A 22,782-nucleotide genomic window follows, 5' to 3' on the forward strand; every position below is an offset into this window, starting at 1 on the left:
ATGGGCGACTGGAGCTTTCTGGGGCGGCTGCTGGAGAACGCTCAGGAGCACTCGACGGTCATCGGCAAAGTCTGGCTGACCGTCCTCTTCATCTTCAGGATCCTGGTGCTGGGGGCCGCGGCCGAGGAGGTGTGGGGCGACGAGCAGTCCGACTTCACCTGCAACACGCAGCAGCCCGGCTGCGAGAACGTCTGCTACGACGAGGCCTTCCCCATCTCGCACATCCGCTTCTGGGTGCTGCAGATCATCTTCGTGTCCACGCCGACCCTCATCTACCTGGGCCATGTGCTGCACATCGTCCGCATGGAGGAGAAGCGGAAAGAGAAGGAGGACGATTCGCACAAAGCACACCGGTTTCAGGAGGAGAAAGAACTCCTTTATAGAAACGGAGGAGGAGGAGGAGGGGGAGGTGGCGGCGGCAAGAAGGAGAAGCGGCCGATCAGGGACGAGCACGGAAAAATCCGTATCAGAGGCGCGTTGCTGCGTACTTATGTGTTCAACATTATTTTCAAGACCCTGTTTGAAGTGGGATTCATTTTGGGCCAGTATTTCCTCTACGGCTTCCAGCTGAGGCCCCTGTACAAGTGTGCGCGTTGGCCCTGCCCCAACACCGTGGACTGCTTCATATCCAGGCCCACGGAAAAGACTATTTTTATTATATTTATGCTTGTGGTGGCTTGCGTGTCTCTTTTGCTGAATTTGTTAGAGATCTATCACCTTGGATGGAAGAAAGTTAAACAGGGCATGAGGAAAGAGGCAGCCCCTGACCGAAAGTCGCTGCGCAGCGTCAACATCGCCGAGCCCAAGTGTTTGCCCTCGGCCTCCAGAACTGCCCCCTCCAGCCTCAGCTACCCCCCCAACTACACGGATGTGACGGGGGGCAGCTGTGCCTTCTTGGGTCCGGCGGCCGTGCCCTCAGCGGAGGAGTTCAAGATGGAGGAGCTCCAGCAGGAGGAGCCCTCCCCCTCCTCCCACTACTACATCAGCAACAACAACAACCACAGGCTGGCCGCGCAGCAGAACTGGGCCAACCTGGCCACCGAGCAGCAGACTCTGGAGATGAAGGCCACGTCCCCCTCCCCATCCTCCTCTTCCTCTTCCTCCATTGACAAGGAGCAGCAGCAGAGTGTGGACGCAGCTCTGCTTCCTCCAGCCAGTAACACCACCAGTAAATCCAACATCCACAACTCCACCGCCGCCTCCTCCTCCAGCATTAGCCAGGGCACGGTGTCCAACGCTGGCAGCTGGAGCGGCGGGGGGAGGAGCGATCAGGAGGAGGGGTCCGTCACCACCACCACTGTGGAGATGCACGAGCCCCCAGTGATGGTCACAGACCCCCGGCGGCTCAGTCGGGCCAGCAAGAGCAGCAGCATCCGGGCCCGGCCGAGCGACCTGGCCATCTAAACCTCCCCCTCCCTTTCATGTCCCTGAAACCCTCCTTTTCCTCCAAACCCCCAAAATACAGTGATTCTCAGAGATAGAAATCCCACACCTGCAAAAGAAAACACACAAAAAAACGGAAAACCAAAAGAAGGCGAGGTGACAGAAGACAGGGAAGCAGAAAAAAGGTTTAATGTGAAATGACTTGACCAGCAGCAGCAGTCGTTGATTTAGTGCAATCGGTGAGTTGCAGAGTAGGTTTTTTTTTTTTGGATTGTCTTAATTTATGCACATTAAATGTGACCATGCAGTGCTTATGAAGTCAGAAGGCTCAGCTCACAGGGATTGGTGGAGCGAAAGACATTGTGATGTCATAGTTTTGCATCAAAATGGACACATCTCACCAACGTGTTTGGTTTGGGGGGGGGGAAGATCTCATGGAGTTTCTCTATTTCCTTTTTTCCTTTCTTTTTTGTTGAGCCCAAAGGACTACAAATGAAAATGATCATTTGTCAAAAACAATGACTGGATATTTTTTTTTTATCTGGAGGAGGCACAGGTCGCTGGCATTGTTGTACAGATAAGTAATTCCATGTGTCGCCAGACAATTTGCTTATAAAGCTTGTTCTTCATTTTCCTCTGGTTTCACAGTTTAATCTGCAGCAGACTGCCTGGTCCAGCGTTTGTCTTTGACCTAGAAGGTCTTTTGCCCACGCACGAAGAAATATCATCAGCAAACATTACATGTGTTGTGTTCCCTGTGCATGCCAGCATGTGTAGCCCTACAACTCACCGATTCACAGAGAGATCCTCATGGCAACGCTGGCTAGCTTGGTTTACCCATGATCCACTGCAGAGACAATACATATTTAATTGAGATTAAATGGATAGCAATGGACTGGTGTGGTATTCCCAGAGTCCTCAGCATACTGTGGACGGGATAGGTCAAACCTGCTGGTAAAGTAATCCCTTTGATTCCCAGAATGCACCTGGGTAACTACAAGCACTACATTCTCAATAACATAGACATCGAAACGTTTCCACATTGCTGTTAGTTTACAAAAGCCTTCCTCTGTCAGCGTTGCCTTCAGGCACATGTCTAAAAAGACTAAATCTCTCTACTAACTGCACAAAGAGATATTGCCTTCAAACTATCTTTAAGATATTATACAACTGCATGGCAGCCATTATCTAATATAAAGAAAAACAATATTGTCCTTATACCTTCAGACAAAATACTTCAAACTAACATTTTAACATTCCCCCCTTTTAATCATCACACCAAAATATTAAGAGCAAGTTTGGGGGTTTAACAATTTCCACCGTCACTCATTTCATCATTGGTTTTACTCTGAAAAGTGCTATTTTTATTTATTTAATATTACTCGGAAATTGCATACTTGTTGTAGTCAGAAATACAAATGCAGTCGACCTTAACGGCTTCTATTTTGTTGTGTTCATCTTAATTCAGAGATCTTTAGAAACCCACAGTTTGAGCAGCAGTCTCTGTCACTGTGCTGTCACTCCCAAAAACCAGACACCTTAACCCGCTGTTTCACCCTGTGAGTCACCTCTTGGTCAACATTTAAAGTAAAAAGTCAATTCCTCTACAAATCTGCATCGGGCATTTTGCATTCACCAGGCAAAACAAAGCGATTAAGTATTAATATGTTTGTGCATTTTATGGAAAAACACTTTTCCTGAAGTTAATGTGCAGCTTAATACACTGGAGAAAGAGCAAAGTGGTACCAGCTGTTTAATTTGTATTATTTTTGGGGACGGGGGTTACAAAAAGATGGTACTGTATGGTGTAAGAGTATCTGTACCCATATCGGTATAATGTCTCATCACAGCGCATGAGTAAAAGCAGCCTTTCCAAATCCATGTTTCTTGTTCAAAAAAACAAAAAAACTGTTATCTGCATTTGTTTTTGATCCCTAAAGTTTACATTTTGGTAGTTGATAAAGATTTGCACATTTAGGAAAAGAAAAATTGCTGTTCTACGATGCTGATATTGGTAGTAGTAGTATATAGAGAGAGAGAGAGAGAAAGAGAAAGAAAGAGCGTGAGAGAGAGTGTGACGAGAAAACTGCCAATCTCTATGATCCCCAAAGGAAGAAATGTCTTAAAACAAAGTGGCTCCTCACAGAGAAGGCAGTATTAACAAAAACACTTATTCATCTCAAACTCAGATCAGTCTGAAGATAACAAATTAAAACTACATTGGGAGAGAGAGAATAAACAGAGGGGTGTTTTTCTGTGTTCACGCAGTTTGTTCTCACAGACGGGACTCCTGACTGGATGTTGTGTTCAAGGCCCGTCGTTCCTCGTGGCTCCTGGGAAACTCTCTCCTCTTACGTTTCATGCAGAGCGAGATTTCTGCGGCTCGTCAGGAGGAAACCATCTCACAGCAACCTGTCTCAATGCTGTCTTAAACAAGAGAAGTGCCTTGTGTATGAATGATTCTTTTGTAAGAACAAGTTGATGTAAATGTTCATTTACCTCAAATGTTTACAAAACTGTAACTAAATAAATTTTTTGTACCATAATTGTTCTCGCTTTTATTAAAATGTTCCATCATTATCGATCCTACAGAGAAATATGCTGTGAGTTGTAGACTTGACTAAACACTATCTAGTTTTAAGGTTTAATCAGATAAAATTAAAATGGTAATAAGTTAATTGTAATTGTAATTGAGGCCTCAGCTAAAAAAAAGTACATGTACCAATCTGAAAAAATGCAATAATATACTAAACTTGCTTTTTATACTTAAATTACATTTTTTACATTATTGTGTTTGTACTAATTCCCAAGAGGCAAAGATTAGAGATGAAACCGATGTACAACTATTACAAAATATATAAATATTTACTTAAAACAACAACATAATTATTGCCTTCAAAATGAAAGTATCTGTTGATAACAATGATAATGAAATAAATCATCTTACATTATAATAAAATGCCCTTTAATAATTTTAAGTTGTGTATGAAGTGAACTTCTGAGGACTTTTGAGGTTGTGACTTTACCTGAAACTTTGAGCAAAAGAGGCCCAACTTTTTTCTCCAATTTGTCTTTGAGGTCTTTTGTCTCATAAGAGAACAGTCAGTTAAAGATGGGCTGTGTTTTTGAACATACGTTTCTCTCAATGAGTCTTTGAGGCTTCTCGTTCAGATTCGATGGTGAAGTCTCTTCCAGATGTTTCCTCTGTCGTCAGGATTTCTACCCGCCCTCCAGCTACCAGTTGTCTGGAGGGAGAAACACGGTTATTACTCACAGGACAAAACCTTTCGTATAAGAAATAAAAACTAAAAAGGTCACATCTTCAGTCTTCACAGGCAGCTGTGATATCAGCTGAGCGAAAACCCCCGCCTCAAGATAAAACTATGTACCCACGAGAATATAATAACACTCTACAAGAAAGGGAAAACCCCAAAAAGTATAAAAAGGTAATCTTTAAGAAAATTCAGGTCAGGTCTATATAAATGATGAAGTGATGTTCTGCCCACATTAACATCAGGAGGGTTTCTTTGGCATCACTCTCTCTGTAGACTCTTTGACCTCTGACTCCCCCCTCCCTTTGAATTCCCACAGCGAATGTCACAATGTGAAGCTGAGCCAAAGACACCAGGCCCACTTCAATAACCACATCCAGGAATCATTAAAATGAGACGGACATGTCAGTCTCGCACCTGAGAGTCAAACATCTCTCATAAACTCACCTTCTAAAGAGCGGAGATAATTAACAACACAGTGTCATACATGAGAGGGGGGGAGGGGGGGGGGGGGCGAAATGAACAGCTGCTGGGAAACCTTTTGAACTTTGGGCAAAGCGGGCATCAAAAAAACACACTCGTATACATGGAGAGCATAAGTGGACTTACTGAAAGATAAAGTATACTGTAAGGGTTCTTTCGGTCATCATAAACAGATTGTCATGTCCACAATAGCTCGAGTTAGTTGTCCCAAGCTCAAACAACAGTGCAACATACAATAGGCTTAAGGCGCAAAAAAAAAGACATTCAAAAATAGTACAAGTGAAATGCAGAAATACATCAACTATGTACATTTGCAAAGAATAAGAACTTAATGTAAAGTGAAATACTGTAGAGTGGAAGGAATCAAAGTTTAAAAATACACCTGTTTGTGATATGTGGGTTTCACCTCAGCCTAATATTAGTTATATCATTTTAATAGCCAGTACTATAAGCAACATTTTGTTACTTGACACTAAGAGTAATCAGATCACAAAGTGGTCTAGCAGACTGATTGGTGAGCCACAGCTAAACCTGGAGACCCTCATAAACCTCAGGCAGTTACAGCGGTTATCCAGCTCTAATGATGACTCCCACCCTCTGCACTCAGAATTCAAGCTTCTTCCTTCAGGAGGTTAGATGTCCCAAAGTGTAGAACAAGGCGGTAAAAAAACAGCTTTTTACCGGCAGCTAAGGATTAACTCGTAGCAGTATCACACGGATGTTTATTTATTTATCAACTTCCATCGCCCATGTTTGTACTAGTGTTTTTATGTAATGGGGCATGGTAAATAAAGTAGGCCTACTTTTATTATAGATTTGTCTGTTGTCTGTGTTCGGGCACTAATAAATAACCTGAACCTGAACCTGAACATATTTAGAAGAAAAGGGCATCTAAGAACGGACTGTTGTTGCGTTGAACATTCCTGTTTCCCATATTCAACACAAATGGGGCGAAGCCTGCGAGCTAGTTCAGGCAGTCAACTCGAGCACCAATGATACATTAACACATGACGCGTCTCTCTTACAACCAACCAAACACAATCTCCTAAACTTGCTGCTCTATTTAAGCTGCCAGATCTGCCTGCCTCTGCCTCGCTAATGCTGTTGCTCTGTCACATTGCTGATGCGTTCACGTGCTGCTGCTTGCCTGCCCCACCACCACCCCAGCTTCCACCTGTAGGCTTGGGGGGATAGTTACAGTATCTAATCATCACTCAATGTTCTTTGTAAATCTGTGGAGTGATGAGGCCCGAGCCTAGACGCCAAACTCAAACTATATGCTGCTTCTAATAAACATATAAGAAACACGTGAGTTGTCTGACTGAACTCAAAAAGTTGCATGTTATTGTCCGTTTCTAAATAAAACTATTTAACACAGCTGTAGTAGGACGTCCCTGCTCACTCTCTTTATAAGCTAAGGGGTAAACATGGGGAACAACACCTCTTGATTGTTTTTTAAACTGAATGTGTTTTAAGTCTTCATTCTTCACTGTGAAAAAAGGGCTGAGCATTAGGATCTGGAATATTTGGCATGCAGTCTGACAGCAGCAGGCTACATGAGTGCTGGCTCTTGGTTACAGTGGCTGCAGAGTGATGGGAGAAGATAGTGGATCTGATAGTGGATCTGTTGGTAGACTGACGGAGGCCTCCACCCGTCACTCACTCACCAAATAGGGCCAAACAGGCTCAATGCTTTTCAGGGACACTGCAGAACTTCTTTGATTCATAACTTCAGAATCTTTTTTAAATAAAAGCCATTTGAACCTGATGTGGTGAGGTCAGAAAGGTCAAAGGTCACACCGGTAGTGAACACGGGTCAATACATACGAGTTATTCCGATCCAAATATACTACCAACTACACATTTCTCCCTCAGTATGTTCTCCCCAGATCACAGCGTTAGACTTATTAAGAAACGGGATTGTAACACTGCCATTGTGTCTGACACCTGGAGCTTCGATATAACAGCGCTTAGATTATTTGTTGGGCATTTTTATAATACAGCTAAAGCTTTGGGAGCAGCAGATACTTTAACTGATTCCAAGAGAGACTATTTTTGTCAAATAAAGAAAGCACAAACAAATCGAGAAATCTTAATTTGGATGTCAGTTTTGACATGTTTAGTAATAGCATTTTATAGATTGTTCATAGCTCAATTTTTTATGTATGTTGCATTTTTCAGAATGGCCTGGGATTCAAAATGTCCAAAACTCTTAAGTCTTTGAATCTTCAATCTCATTGAAACATTTAAAAATGAATTGTCTATATAAACCTTTGTGTGAACCCCCATAAACACAATCACAATACTTTATTTATCATGGGGGAAATGTGGTTGCTCCCTTTCAGAATTAAATAAGATCAGGGAAAAAAATCCATTAAGCCCCCGTGGACATTACAATGTTTTTTTTGTCGTTGTGATTTTTACCCATTTTAAACTTGTGGCCCCTATGAGGCCCCACTTGGCCCCGTGGTGGAGAACACAGGAAGAGAGTCGTCTCTCGTCTGCAGCCCGGGCCGACAGCGGGTTATTTTTAGCCCTTAATCACCTCACAAATTCACACTCAGCCCACAGCACAAATACCTCAGGCCCTCCTCATGTATTTCAGGAGTGTGATGAATCTGTTTCTGAGGCCGGGCCGCGGCTCATGGAAATAAGTCGGTTTGTTTCACAGAAACCTTTCTGGTTTGGCCGACGGTCAAAACCTCTGACTGCATCTTTTACAGTTTAGATCAGGGGTGTCAAACTCAAATACACAGTGGGCCAAAATAAAAAAATGGGTACTAGTCGAGGGCCGGACTGGTTCAATGTTTATTGCAAAAGTTATTGAAATGAACTTATTGCACATATTAAACCTGGAACTAACAAAGCTTCAATTATTGCCTATAAAAACAACATTAAACATTAAATAATCAGTTGCATTCATTTCTTATGGCTCTATCTGAAGCTTTTCCAGAGTCATTTCTTATGATTACATTTTTCCACAGGCCAACAACAGCTTCAAAAAAACTATTTCCCTCAAAGAAAAAACCAAACATGCCCTGCTGTCGTGAGAGAAAAAGTGCAAAAGGAAACATCCATTGAAACTCAGTGTGCTGCTCTGTGAAGCTAGTTCAAGCCAGATACTTGGCATCTCATCTTGGGTGCAAGTTCATCAATGTTTGGGGTCAGGCTCTGAGCTGAGGAAATCCTCAGGATTGAGTGAAGGTGTGCGTGCAATATACCGGCGGGCCAGATCTAATAGTAATTTAAAATTATCCTGCGGGCCGAAATTAAATCCACCAAGGGCCTAATTTGGCCCCCGGGCCTTCAGTTTGACACATGTGGTTTAGATCATGCAACTTCAAAGTTATTTACCAAAATGCATTTAAAAAGTCTGAAATTTCAATAAGACTTTAAATGCATTTTTTAAATCATCCCTAAGAAAAGGTGATTTACTGTAAAAAAAGAAAATAGAATAAAAATAACTTTACATTTTTAGGGAGTGCTTACTTTTATTTTTAGACACACTTTTATGAATTGTATGTATTTATTTAACTGTTATGTATTTTTCATAGTATTTTCCCCTCATTTTGATCTTGACATATGCCTGTCTTCACACAGCTAGAAGTTTATTTTCCAGAATCATTACATCCCATACTTACACAACAAGTCGTACAAACTTAAAATGACCAGTCAATAATACCTCCTTTAAAGAATAGAAGAATACGCTGCAAATAGTGTGCTCACAATAATAATGAAAGAATAAATCATAAAGCGTTGCCACAGCCACGCTCTCAGCACCATTACACTGTCATATAGAAGTAATAACAGCAGAGAGGTGATGTAGGACTCAACAGGCGCTTGTTACGTACCGTTATATAATTCATAATAATAAATTACGTTTAATCATTTTAAAGAAACAATGTTTAGTTCACAAACTGGTCAGTAAGAGAATAAAGACCATCAGAAATCTCAGCCGCGAATCAAAAAAAAGAATTCAATTGTTATGAAATAACTTTTACCGGCACTGTTACCTTTATTTTGAAAGTCTATTCACTTAGCTATATGTTGACATGTAATATGTTTTTATTAAGCACTTGGATAAATTGCCACCATACATTTGTACATTTAAATACGGTATGTAAACTTTCATTATTTATTTTTTACTTATTTAATTACCTATTTTGAGGAGGGAAAATTGTTGTTTGGAATGTTGTATTAAAAAATAAGCAATAAACCTAAAAAAAATGTAGTGTCACACAGGACAAGAAAACCCACTTTTTGTTTGACTGACTTGACAAAAGAAATCTAACAAATTCTAAATAAGTCAAATCAAATCTCCTCTAGTCGATACATGAATTCATTTGTTGGATTTAAAGAGGGCCTCCTCCCATACTACACATGATGTAATGTTGCAGCATTAGTACAGTATGCAGTGGGGGGGGGGGGCTTGTTTTGATTGTCCATAGATACAGGAGGGGGACAGCTTTATGACAGAACTATGTGAGGGGAGGTCAGCTCTGCAGGGACACCTACAGGTGAGGTAAGGGAAAGGACCCAGTGCCCACAATGCACCTGGCTGACACCTGCATGTACAGTCATCATGACCCTAAAAATGCTTCAAACGGAAAAAATGTGAGGTTAAAATAAATGTTTTCACCTGACTCTTTGGGGGGTTAACGATAGGACACAAACACATTGACACTAATGTGAAAAGTGTCAGCCTCTCCTCACTCTGCTCTAAACCTCAGTGACCTTACGTGACCCGAGCTCACTCGTCACCACAGAGCTGCAGACACTTTAAAACCTCTTTCAGTTATCATACTTCTCATGTTTCTCATTCGCATTTAAGACATTTTAATTTCTAGGGCCTGTGTGTGTGTGTGTGTGTGTGTGTGTGTGTGTGTGTGTGTGTGTGTGTGTGTGTGTGTGTGTGTGTGTGTGTGTGTGATATCTCAACCAGTGGGCTTTTTTGAAAAAGTGGAGATGGTGACTCTGCGCTGAAGGGATTGTTGTGCACACGGCTTCTCTCTGGTCAGCCTATCCTAAATTTAACTTAATCCAAGCCCCCCCACTCTGCTTCCCCACCAGTCAGAGTCAAGGTTACACTGTTGTTTGTGTGTATGTGTGTCTTATGTGTGTGTACGTGTGTCTTATGTGTCTATGTAGGGTTAGACAGTTGTTGTCCATGAAATTAAATCCAGATATCGTCATCCTCAGTTTGAAGGAAGCCATGACTTATCCAAGACATAAGTGGATATATTTGGAGCTTTATTAAAAAACTAAATCCTCCAGGAAGTGGAGAGGAGAGAACATGTGTGTTGCACTTTAACCCAGATCCCAGATAAACCTTTTCCCGTCCTCCAACTGGTCCTGTGCCGCATGTTGAGGCACACAACCTGAGAAATGCAGTTGTCATCCATTCCTGCCCTCTTGTCCTCTTTGCAGCTGTGCACTGCATCCACACACACTTACACACACACACTCCCACACACTGGCCCTTCCCTCCCACCAGAGGTTGTTGTTTTATCATTAAATGGCGACATTTGTTCATATCATGTGATTCGTAGAGGATTCGTTGCACATTAGAGGCCCTAATCGCCGCCTATAGTCTCCCCCCCGGGCCTCGCCCACATGACCCTGCTGACCACAGCGCTTTCTTTATGCCCCCTGAAAGAGCTGGGGATTGAGCCCAAACAAAAAAAAAACCCACGAGGGTGAAAAAATGTTTGTACACCCGCTCCCTGGTGGGCCGTGGAGCTCAGGGCCGTTTCAGCTTTAGATCAATGGGACAAGTTACTGGAGTCTGGCCAACTCTGACAGATAGCACAGAAAGGAAAGAGCTTGCCTCTTCAAAAATGTGGGTTTTGTCACCGTGTTTTGTACCTCCAGCCACAGCAGAAAAAGTATGATGAAATATAAGGGATAGTTTACAGTTTTTCCCTTAAAGCCTCCAAAATATTAGATGTTCATGCAATGCTTCTTCTGTGTGGAGGGCGAGGCTGGGGAGTAAAGAGGAGTAAAGGGGGATGGGGTGGTGTGCAGAGGCTCATGGGAGGGGGGGTGGGCTGCAGAGGAACCTCTTGTCAGATGAGGCTCCTGATAGTGAAGCTCAACAAAGCAGCGGCTCGGCCCTCGGCTAATGATGGAGGTTACAGTTTAACAACACGTCTGCTGGTGCTGACGGCCGATCAACCAGCAGCTCAGAAACACTCTGCCGGACCTCAGGGGAGGGGGTCACTGCGAGGGCAGAGCGCCCCCCACTGGGAGGGATAGGACACTGCTCTATTACCATTTACTGGTCTTTAATATATTTAACCAATACGGCACCACTAGATTCAGGCCACAGTCTGGAGTTTTTCTTCCAGTCCAGATCTGAGGGAGAGTCATTGGAGTGCCATAAATAACAATAATTTAGGGAAAATAATAATAAATGAAATGATAGGTAAATAAAACACATGGAAATGTAAAGAGATCTACATAAAATAAGGCAAATAAGACATAAGTAATACATAAATGTGGAGTAAAAAGAAGTAAATAAAATAATAACTAAAATGTTTTTGTTTTGTTATTGTATTTAATAATAAAATAAAAGTGTCACCATTAAAATAATGTATGGCCATGTTGATTTACACACATTTATTCTCCTCTCATCCAAACCTGTATGTATTATTAAAGTATCAAGTATTTATTCTACTCTAAAATATTTTAATTGCATTGTGTTTTATCTTTTTTTATTCCTTATGCATATATTTTTCTTATTCCTGCGACATACTTGAACCATTTTGTGTATTGCACTATTTTCATTGTACTTTTATGGGAAGTATATATTTTATGTTGCATTGGAGCAGTGATTGAAGTCATTCTTAACAAGTACAGGGGAGCAGTGTGGGGTCTACAAAACAGTCTATGTCTTTAGTGTCCTTAAATAGTGTAAAAGTACATCCCCATTTCTTAAACGTCAAAGATTTCATATTGTTTGTGAGTCCATAACTCAAAGATATTCGCTGTAATTTGATATAAAGTTGAGAAAAGCAGGATCTTACTTCGACAACCACTCTGCGTCGCTGCCTGGTGAAACAACAGATCCCGCCTTTTTTACCTTAACACGACTTCCTGTCTCTTGACTCTGACCCCTGGGCGTCGACAGGCCTCCTCCTCCTCTGCTGTCTGTCATCTCTTAGATAACTCTTCCTGCCTCCCTCCCATATCAGCCTGGCACCTTGTAAAAAAGAAAAAGGGGACATGATAGTGAGGAAGGTCAGAACACAAAGAGGCCTCCATGTTGTGTCAATGAAAACACTCTAGTAACTTTAATCAGGTGGAAAATTCTTGCCTAATGTCATCCACCCTTCACCTTGTCATAAAGTTTGACATTTGGAAGAAATGTGTTGATTTATTTGAGTGTCTTTTCTGTGAATAGTTATCCAAACTGAGCTAGAACTTAAACCAGAGGTGTGAAATGTTTAAGACATTAAGCATTATATTCTGACCTTCTGATGCCAATTTTCAACGTGTAGGAAAGAGCTGGGTAACGAAAATGTTCCTAGTTACTCTGGATAATTTACAGACCCTTTTTGTTTACTTCTGGAAGATAGTTACATCACGATGTAACACTTGCGCTTCTATTGGGCTCTGGTTTCAGACAGAGGGTGAAAAGAGGTGCTGCAGCACAGGCAGTATGAGAAAATAAAGAGCTTTTTGAACATTAAAGCATGGAGACATGTCACAGTAGACACTAAATACAAATATGAACCTGAAAATGTGCATTATAGGGCCCCTTTAAGATCAAGTAGCAATTTTGTACTGCTTTGAATGCATGGATATTCAATTTACCTCCATTATGTAAGGTTAGCAGCACATGTTTCTCTCCAAATCTCCACATCAAACCTCAGGACTAAAGTGAGTTACCTGACTCTTTGTTTTTCTACAGGCAAATTAAAACATCACCATAGGTTAGAAAAAGAAATCATTTATTTAACATGATCAGCCCACACACAAAGCATCAGACTCAAGTCACAGTCACTCACTTCCAGTATTTACAGATAGGCACATTCACATTCGGCATTAGAGCCACAGCGTCTGCAGCAGGTCTGATCTGGGGTCTCTGATCCGGGGTCAGTTCAGTCAGCTTCCAACATGTAAAAGGTTTTAGGGACTCTGGTCTGGTGTCAGCAATAGCCCAATGTTTACCCTCCATGTCCCCCAAAAAAACTGTTCCTCAAATGCACTTCTAGTGTTAGATGCACTTACAAGTGTACAAAATAACAGGAACACCTGCTCTTTAGAAAAACTAAAACTCTGGAAGTGGTTTCTCGTAATCTGTTTAATCCACTTCAGTCAGTTGTTTTTTTCCGATTTAGTAATAATGGTGGTGGTGACAAATTCTGTGGGGTGTTCCTGTTATTTGAGCACTTGAGAAAACGTATACGTGTATATTTCATTCATCTTCACATCTCAGAGTGTTCTCCCTTTAAAAGGAAAGTTAATGTGAACAAGAAAGTAGAAGAAAAGAAAATCCCAAATAGTGTTCACTTCGATTTTAAACTTGATGACACTTTCTCCAATTTATTGAAACAATCAGAAAGCAAATTAAACTCCAAAAATGAAAAGTAAAAGAATGGGGACATTACGGACATGAATAAAAAACAAAACGAAGAAACAATTTGTGTAAAACAATGAAGAAAAACAACAAAATGTCCGACCACTTTGTAATAATATAGGCGTCATTTTAGCAGTGCTATCACTCTAAACAGCTTGGAAGAATAGGGCACTTACTAAAAAGTGCTCAGTTTTAACTAAATCAATACTTAAGTCTTAAAAGGAGACTCAGAATAGCAGAGACAAGCCAGGGAAGTACAAACACGGGATCTAAAGCGGAAAGATAATTCTCTAAAATAGTCTCTGAATAATCTGTCCTTCGTGTTCAGGAGAGGCGAGGGGGTGCAGCAGGTTGTTAATGAACGAGGGCTGAAGAGGAAATGGCACCCGTAGAAATAAGTAACCCATCCCGACGTAAAGAGGATAAACTAATGAAAGGATAAATAAATAGTCTTTTAAAAAAAGGGTTTGGTCAAGCTGAAGATCTCACTGGGTGTTTTTCTTTCCCCTCTGTGGTGACTCCATCTCGTTTCAGAGATATTTACACTTTGAAAGCAACTCAATCTGCGTTTAGCACCCCCATAATGCTACATCGCATCAGTGAAGGTTCCCCTGAAGTCCATGAAGAAACGCAGCATGTCAGTAGGTTGTCTTTGACCCGCACCACAGAGCACGAGGGTTAGTCAGTCCTCTTTTTACTGTCCTGGGATCAGACTCCTCAAAAGCCCTCTGTGGTGAAAACGGGTTCTCCTGAGAGCAGAACTGACAGGAAGAGAGTGAGGGATGATGGGAAGAAACTGAAGCAGCTCAGCCTCAGTTATGATGTGAGAGCAGCAAGTCACCCTGACTGAGAGGAAGTGGTCTTTGTGCTCCGTTTGTGGACAGAAGATAACATGCAACAGAAAGACATTTGGACCAGTTTTCCTAAACCTGGAAGTGTAGCAAGACAAATCCCAGGTGCAAATCATGTTATTTGATTTAATATCGAGTTAGGTGACAATTTGATCTTAAAACATGCGGGCACAAAAGATTCCCTTCCAACAACAATGGAAAAGGGTGCGGTCACTTTTCTGATCCAGGTACTAAGTAAAACAGAGCAACCAAATAGAGCATTGCTGCAATTTGTCTTCCGATTGGATGGTGATGTACTAGTTTGGAATAAAATATAGTATAATGTTTCTATTGGCTAACATCTGTCCAGCCAAAAGGTCTGATGGAGATCACGCAGAAACAGGAAACTCCAACAGTTTATGTTAAAAACCCCAAGACAAACTTTACCTGAGCAGAAGTCCAGCAGACTAACAGTAGGTGTGCAAGAATTTTAAATCTTCAACCCCATATTAGTGTTGCTTTCTTTTAACAGTAGGTACTTTACAAACCAGCAAGTGAAGTGGATAGAATGACAGTTGAATCACTGACGGGTCATTGCAAAAATATTTTCCCGCAATAGTACATTTGGTGTTTTATCATCGTTTATTAAAATAGAAATTGGAAATATAGAGCATCAGTTAATGTGGCGTGGCGAGCTGCTGAACGGGAACAGTCGGGAATATCGGCACAGACGATCCTTCCTGTATTTCGGTTTCTGTACAGTTCATGCATCCAAAGATGGAATTTCAACCTGCTCGCTTTTGTAGAAATCTCCAGTCTCCCCTCTTCCATCTGCTCATATGGGGGCACTAGACCCTTCCTCTGCTTATCCTTCGCTTATTAATCTTTGTAAAAAATAACTCTTGAACTGTTCTTCTGCTCAGTCTTCCATCCACGGAGCGATGGTGAGGACACAAAGCTTCATGACTTCATGTCCTTTGGCCTGCTGCTGATAACCTGTCTCACAATTGTGTTGTTAAAAAAGTTTAAATATAATTAAGCTGATGTCTGAGCACTATAAGCACGCTGGGCCTCCAACTTCACATACCAATTTTCAAAAATATGATAACCGTTGATACACTATGAGAACAGATTAAAGCGCCTCCCATAACCCCAGTTAGGTCACACATCAGGACTCATTTCTGCTCTTGTTTCTCTTCTGTTTGGGAATCCATCTGAACGTTTGAGCTGCTCTTCATCACCACTTCCATCCTCCTCCAGTTCTTGGTTGTGGACGCCCCTCCCCAGGAGGAAACAGCAAGTGAGGGAAGAGGGTAGGACACAGGAAAAGCACACACACTTCTATCTTCCTCCTGCTTCCTCCTCCACTGAGTGTTCTGCAAACAAAAGTCAAAAGGTGCTACTCTGCCCCAGCTGCTGCTTCACCCCCACCCTCCTCCTCCTCCTCCTCCAGGTGGGGTGTGTCTGTGTAAACGTCTCTGACCAGGAGCACTCTGGTGAGCAGGCTCTCCAGGATCTGTCTCTCCAGCGGCGTGGAGCTGAACCACAGCGGGTCGTCGGTACCACACGAGGGGTCCGGCTGAACGTAGAAGACGTCGAGACGCTCCCGCAACAACGACGGGCTGCAGGGGGAAATAAGGGGGGGGGGGGGGATGAAAGCAGATGAGGATGAGAAGGTGGTGACAATAAAAGGAAAGAGATGTATACAAATCAGGGTTCATACACTTTTTCACCAATGATTTTCAATGACTTCTCCATGACCTTTACCTAATTTTCCATGACCAAAGAAATGACTCTCAGCGGTACCACTGAAAATGGTTTATTTTAACATGGAACAGGAAAATAAGGTCTGCATATGAAACATGTTGTGCCTATCTAAAACAAATAGTAGGCTTACTAGCTTCTACACGCTAAAGCAACTAAAATCTCTCACCGGCAAAATACCTTGTCAGTTAAATGCCATTTTACGTTTCATTACGATACAGTATTTATTATCATTATAGTATTACTATTTTAGCGATTAGATCAAATATAAATTATATTTGATGCAACTTTAGTTACATTTCCATGACTTTTCCAAAACTTTGGGGAAAATATTGTTTTCCATAACTTTTCCAGGGCCTGGAATTAGCATTTTGAATTTCCATGACTTTTCCAGGTTTTCAATGACCGTAAGAACCCTGACAAATTAAGGATAGGAAGGATGTCGAAAAGGGGAAATATGTAGGAGGTGGGGGCCAAGAATTTATATTTCTGAATATCTTAAATAATTGAGAAAGAAGTGACAACTGAGATTATTTTATGGCAAGTCCTCATATTTAAATAAGTCAACATTGTAGTTCTGGATGTGAACAGCAATTAGTTATAATCACAGGACTGAGGGACGCACAATGGAGCAACTCTCCCTAACTCTAGCTTTCTACAGATTACAACTATCATACAATGAATGGCTTGATATGCAGTAAAATAATCATTAGCTGTTGCAGCCAGACTAACAATATACATACTCCCGGAAAGATCTCGAGCATGAGATTTGTATCATTGTTTTTATTCCCCTCGTCTGTTCCTCTGGATAAGATACTCAGTAAAGACATTGAACGCACCACTTGGATCTGTAGAGGTCGTACAGCTGAGTCTCGTTCTTCTTCACCGGGCAGCGAGCAGACGAGTCTCCCGAGTCCTCGTCTGCTTCAAAGTCCTGATCACCGCCCTCTGAACTCCGCTTCCTCTTCCCTGTTGTTTGCACTGAAGGAACAAAGGATTGAAAATATGAACCTCCAACATAAACTATAAAAAAAACTTTTCATTAACCTGTTAAGCCCCATGCTCCTGCAGGCTTTTTTTTTTTTTTTTCACAAAACTGTGTCTCAGGGCTTCTTAAGTGAGTATGGAACATTAATAGTTTCATAAATGTTAACGGGTTTTCGCTTCCCCTGTCGCGAGTTAGGATCGCTCAGTGATGACACTAATGTACATTCCCAAAGATATTGAAGTGACTTATTTTGTATATATTGATTGTTGTGCTTTTATCTTAAAGTGAACCCATCATGCTATATTTGAATAATATAGTATAGGACCATACCTATAAGGCATATTTATACTTTTTTTCCCCTTCAAAATACCAAACAGATCATGCATTTTAGCCATGCCTCATTTTGCTCAATTTGACATTTTTTAGATCTGTTTCAGCAAGGATTGATTCTGTGAGCAACAGCACCATCTAGAGGCCTGGCATATGTACTACAGCGTCTCCAGCGCTTTCGAATGCCGCGGTTGTAGCGCCACTGTCCTGACGTCAGGAAAGTGTTCAAATCTGGATCAGTTTTGATCAGATCCGTTGCAGCCCCTTTTTTAGAGATTTGGGTATGGAGGAAAATAGAGAGGGTTGTGTTTTCTGACACTTGGTGAGTTCCCTGGAACACCGGGGACACATATTCATGTATAAAAGACGTACAAAAGTGCATTTTGCATGATAGGTCCCCTTTAATGTGTACATATGTAAAAATGTGTCTGTTGATTGATTGTGTGTGTGTGTATGTATATATATATATATATGATATACATATATTTATTTGTATGAAGATGTTTCAAAGAAAGAAAATCACGTTTAGAAAAAATTAAGTATAACAAAAAAATGTACAATTAAAAAAAGCTGGATTGCTTAATTGCTGCACACCGTACTGCGATGCAAGTGTCCTCATATTTATAAGTATCAACACTGTAGTTCAGAATGTGAACAGCAAATCACAGTATAATCATCGGACACAAACATCTGCACATTAAAGGTAGGGTAGGTAAGAATGGAGAAACCAGCTCGAGTGCGCTAGAATTTGAAAGTACGCAAAAAAAATCTGTAATTTGTATTTGGGATTGTGGGAAACGGTATTATACATGTATATATATATCTGGGAAACGGTATTTCGATCTCTCCGTCTGTACACACAAACTGAAAGATTGACTGCATGTCTCACCACTGTGATCCTGAGAGAGGGAAGGCACGCGGACGCACACGCTGGTCTCCTTGGTGACAGGATGCACGGTGTAGGGGCCGTATACGTTGGCGAAGGACAGGCGGAGGTGCTGCTCCACGGTGCGCAGCCCCAGGTGTTTGGTGTTGAGGTAAACCAGCGAGCGCAGCAGGGCGTCCGGACTCTGCTGGCCGAGCTGCCGGCTGCTCCACAGACTCTGCTCCTGCACCCGGCCCCACAGCGAGCCTGAGGGGGAAACAAGGAAACATCTTTAGACTGGAGAGCAGTGTGCCGGATCCAAGGTGGAGATTAGGTGCGGGGTAAAGGAATAGTTATGCCCCTTAATCTATTTTTATTTGTGCAGGACATTATTCTGCAGACTTAAATGAAATGCAGCCATTTAAAAAGCATTTATTTTAACTCATATTTTTTGACCAGGTGTAACAAAATCTCAAACACTTTAGTAGTAAAACAAACACAAGTGTATTAAAGTAAAATCCCTTCAATTGTATATATAAAAAAAAAAAAAAGGGAAATCTTCCCCCCCCCCCCCATAATTATATATAGTCAGTTGTCTTATTCTGTAAATGCTGCATTTTCTTTAAACATCACCTCTGTCCCGAATTTTCCCAATGATTCAACACTACATACACAGGTTGTTAAAAATAGGGGGGGGGGGGGAGGAACACTTGATAAAAGGATGTGTAAAACCCCACGTTTTACATCTAACAAATGCCTTTTCACAGCCACCACACTAGTTATTTGTTTTGTAACTAAAGAATTCATTTGGTTGTTTAAAGGCAGGGTAGGTAAGAATGGAGAAACCAGCTCGAGTGCGCTAGAATTTGAAAGTACACAACCGAAAAAAATCTGCCACTCCAACACACAAAAACGCGCACATGACCAATGAGGGCACGAGATAAGTTTGTGCACAGATGGAAGGCTGACAGGCAGGTAGGCCATCCAGTTATTTTAACCGGGCCGGCTCAGATGATTGGTCGTGCTTTTTACAGCGCCACGGCTTCCACAGATGATATTTCTTTATGTATTTATTGTCAAAGCATTTAATGTATTCATTGCTATCGGGATGTTAAGAGCATCCCTTGGAATATAACAAAAAGTGTTTCTGAAGTGAATTACCTACCCTACCTTTAAGTGTCCTCATATAAGAATAAAAGTCCAATCACAGAGATCAGAATGTGAACAGCAAAATGGTTATAATCATCGGACACAGAGTTTATCTACACCAGCAGGTGGAGCTTCTGAGCAGCACACTGTGCAAAGACATCAGAAAATGGTCACTTCTTGGTGAAGGCACATGTTTTAATGGACTCACCGTCAGGGAGCACGCTGGGCTGCCAGTCCTTCAAGACTTTGTTCAGCTCTTCTCCAAAGAGCCGGTAGCACGGGTCGCTGAACAGGTCATCCTTCCGGCCTTTGGAGTGAAGATGCTTCAAACAGAAAGAAAATCACGTTAAAAAAAAAGTATAACTCAAAAATGTACAATTAAAAAAGCTGGATTGCTTAATTGCTGCACACCGTACTGCGATGCAAGTGTCCTCATATCTATAAGTATCTACACCGTTGTTCAGAATGTGAACAGCAAATCACAGTATAATCATCGGACACAAACATCTGCACATTAAGATACAAAAACATTATTTCTGACTTTCTGCTAAAACACTACAAGTTCTCATCCGTGCAAAAAAGCCACAAATTAACTTACTGAAAATACATTAGTAAAAAAGGAGGGAAATACAGAAGCAAGGCCCGGAAAAGGTCGCAGACAATTCCCGGTGTTTTAAGCTATATTACTCAATAAAACTTCACAATAAACAACAGAATAGTTTAGGCTCCGTTTTTACAAAATGATTAAATCAATCTTACATTTTTCTTTGAGAAAAACCACCCTCCAGAGGACTTTGGGCTCTCCTGCTCTCCTGTCTGCAGCCATGCTGTTCTGCTGCTGCTCCCGTGTGAGGGAAGGAGAGACTGTGCGCCTGTTATATCCGTCCCTCTGGGAACACTCCCTCTCTCACTTTAGTTCCTACCTCTAAAATGACCACAAATGGCATTATAAAAGAATAAAGGAAAGTTGACTATGCCAAGTCTTTTTCATTGTTTTATGACATTATCTCAAATGTAAAATATTTAGATTTTATATAAAGAAATGTTATTTTAGTTATTATATTCAGTAGTTTGGAGCAAGTCAATAACTAATACTGTGATAACGCCACTGATAACATCGCAAATATTGCCATGCCTTTGAATCTCTTCATTTCAATAGCTTTCTAATTATTTTTTTGTATAATAATATGTTAATGGGATATTTGCTTTTTTAAATATCGACAGAGGGGACAGGAAATGAGGAAGAAAAAAAAGGACGGACAATGTCGGACATGCACCACAGGGCCAACCACATGGTCCATGCTTTTGTGTTTTAAGTTTAAACTAAACAAACCAGAAATGAGTTCCTGTTTTTGTTGCAACTGCTGCACAACAATTTCCTTTATGACTAATAATGTTATTATTTTATAGGCACAACTATTAGGATTTTCCTAAAAAACAATTATAGACTGGATTTAAAAAAATCCATCTCAATCCTCATTTAATTCCCATTAAAATAATGTTTGGTTGTATCTGAAGAAACCCTCCAACCCGCTGTCTCTTTTCTTTTAATTTTGCCGCGGACATTTCTCTGTGTTAACCTCATGTGAATTTATAACTGGCATTCAAACGATCCCTATATCAAATGGATTGGATCTACTGACATGTGGTGCAATCTCAATAATTTGTGTCCAGCTCCAATGTTCTAATTTTTGGGGGGTTCATGGTCTATGACTTGCTGGATTTGTGCTGCAGTGTTTCTGTAGTTTTGTTTCCCTGGTTTGGTACCCACCTGCTGGATCCCCAGGCAGAGGTAGAAGATGCTGTCCGCAGAGTATCGCTCCCCCCCCGGCCGGCAGACCTCCCTCACAAACCGGGACAGAGCGGCGTTCAGCTCCTCTGAGCTCAGAGACAGCAGGTTGCTTTTAGACCGACCTGCAGGAGAACAAACATGGAGAGCTCTTAGCAAGAGAGAAGAGAAATAAATAAAATGGAAAGAAATAACCATAAGGACAACAAATGTACACATGGAAATAATATTGAAAGATAATCAAATATGAAAATAAATAATTACAAGAGTTAATGTAAAAATAATGAAACACATTTTTATATACATTTTATATATTATTTTCAAATTAACCTGAAGATTGTCTATTTTACTGAATCATTTCTTGAATTATTATAACAGCAGCAGCTTTAGTCCTCCATACTACTCAGCCATCAGAGTAAGTTTATGATCCGGTTTAGCTCACCTGGTTTGGAGCTGTCCTTTACTTTGGTGTCGTCTGATTGGTCAGGAGACATCGCCCAGCGTTTCCAGGCGTTGACTCCGTATCGAGCTTTGAGAGGCAGCGACCGCCCCGACAGTCTGTCTACTGGAGAGGAAGACGAGGCACAATCTGAGCCTTCCTCCATCGCCTGCTTCTTGTTCCCCTGTAACACACACAGTAAACTTAAAATGGCTAGTAGAAACATTTTATTTTGGTACTTTCATAAACTAGCCCCTCAAAGACTGCAACCACTACTATTTTGAAATATTTATGGCTATTTTACTTGCATCCTTTGGTTACTATAACCCTTTATGAACACTCAGTTAGAAATACACTACATTTATACAGTTTTGTACATTTAAAGTTTTTAGACTGTAAGTGTAAATATGCACATTGACATTGAATTGTATCTGGTTGCACTCTCATCGCTACTACCTCTGCTTTTACCACTCTTATTTATTTAGTTGTGTCTATTTTTGACTGCAGTGAGAGTTGCCAAAGAAATGTCGTTGTACTTTGTATGATGACAATAAATATATATTCTATTCTATTAGTTTGAATTCCTACCTGTGTCCTGGGCTGCGGTCGAAGCGCAGGCTCCTCCTTCTCCTCAGCCAGCACCAGAGGCAGAGAGAAGCCCAGGTCCTCGTCCATCCCCTCCAGGACTGGAACATGCTCTGAGGCTGAGACACCAAACAACATCTCAATCAATCAATCAATCAATGTTTATTTATATAGCCCAATATCACATGTTACATTTGTCAGTGGATTTTACAATTTGTAGAGAATATCAATATGACAAAACGACACCCTCTGTCCTTAGACCCTCACATCGTACAAGGAAAAACTTCCAGAGAAAAACCCCACAGCTTAAAGGGGAACATGGGA

General features: G+C 41.3%; 2 protein-coding genes across 4 annotated transcripts in view; one reads left to right on the forward strand and one right to left on the reverse strand.

Moving 5' to 3' along the window:
* gja3 (gap junction protein, alpha 3) lies at nt 1–2,135 on the forward strand. 3 transcript variants are annotated; one of them, XM_034147370.1, is made up of 2 exons: nt 1–345; nt 427–2,135. In XM_034147370.1, exons 1-2 carry the CDS (start codon nt 1–3, stop codon nt 1,402–1,404), a joined length of 1,323 nt encoding a protein of 440 aa, XP_034003261.1. In that variant the 3' UTR covers nt 1,405–2,135. The 3 variants fall into 3 exon arrangements, with proteins under 3 accessions (XP_034003261.1, XP_034003260.1, XP_034003259.1); XM_034147369.1 differs by having other exon boundaries at nt 1–297; nt 367–2,135; XM_034147368.1 differs by having other exon boundaries at nt 1–2,135.
* Nucleotides 2,136–13,073: 10,938 nt separating this feature from the next.
* The window catches only part of zmym2 (zinc finger, MYM-type 2), a 38,793-nt gene continuing 29,084 nt past the window's right edge, over nt 13,074–22,782 (reverse strand). Inside the window, 7 exon segments of the mRNA XM_034147074.1 lie at nt 13,074–16,171; nt 17,153–17,294; nt 18,521–18,763; nt 19,854–19,968; nt 21,417–21,559; nt 21,877–22,057; nt 22,462–22,577. Of these exon segments, the coding sequence (XP_034002965.1) occupies nt 15,949–16,171; nt 17,153–17,294; nt 18,521–18,763; nt 19,854–19,968; nt 21,417–21,559; nt 21,877–22,057; nt 22,462–22,577 (1,163 nt within the window). The 3' untranslated portion in view covers nt 13,074–15,948.

Source organism: Trematomus bernacchii, unplaced genomic scaffold (assembly GCF_902827165.1).
Source record: "Trematomus bernacchii unplaced genomic scaffold, fTreBer1.1, whole genome shotgun sequence".
NCBI classification, from domain to species: Eukaryota; Metazoa; Chordata; class Actinopteri; order Perciformes; family Nototheniidae; genus Trematomus; species Trematomus bernacchii.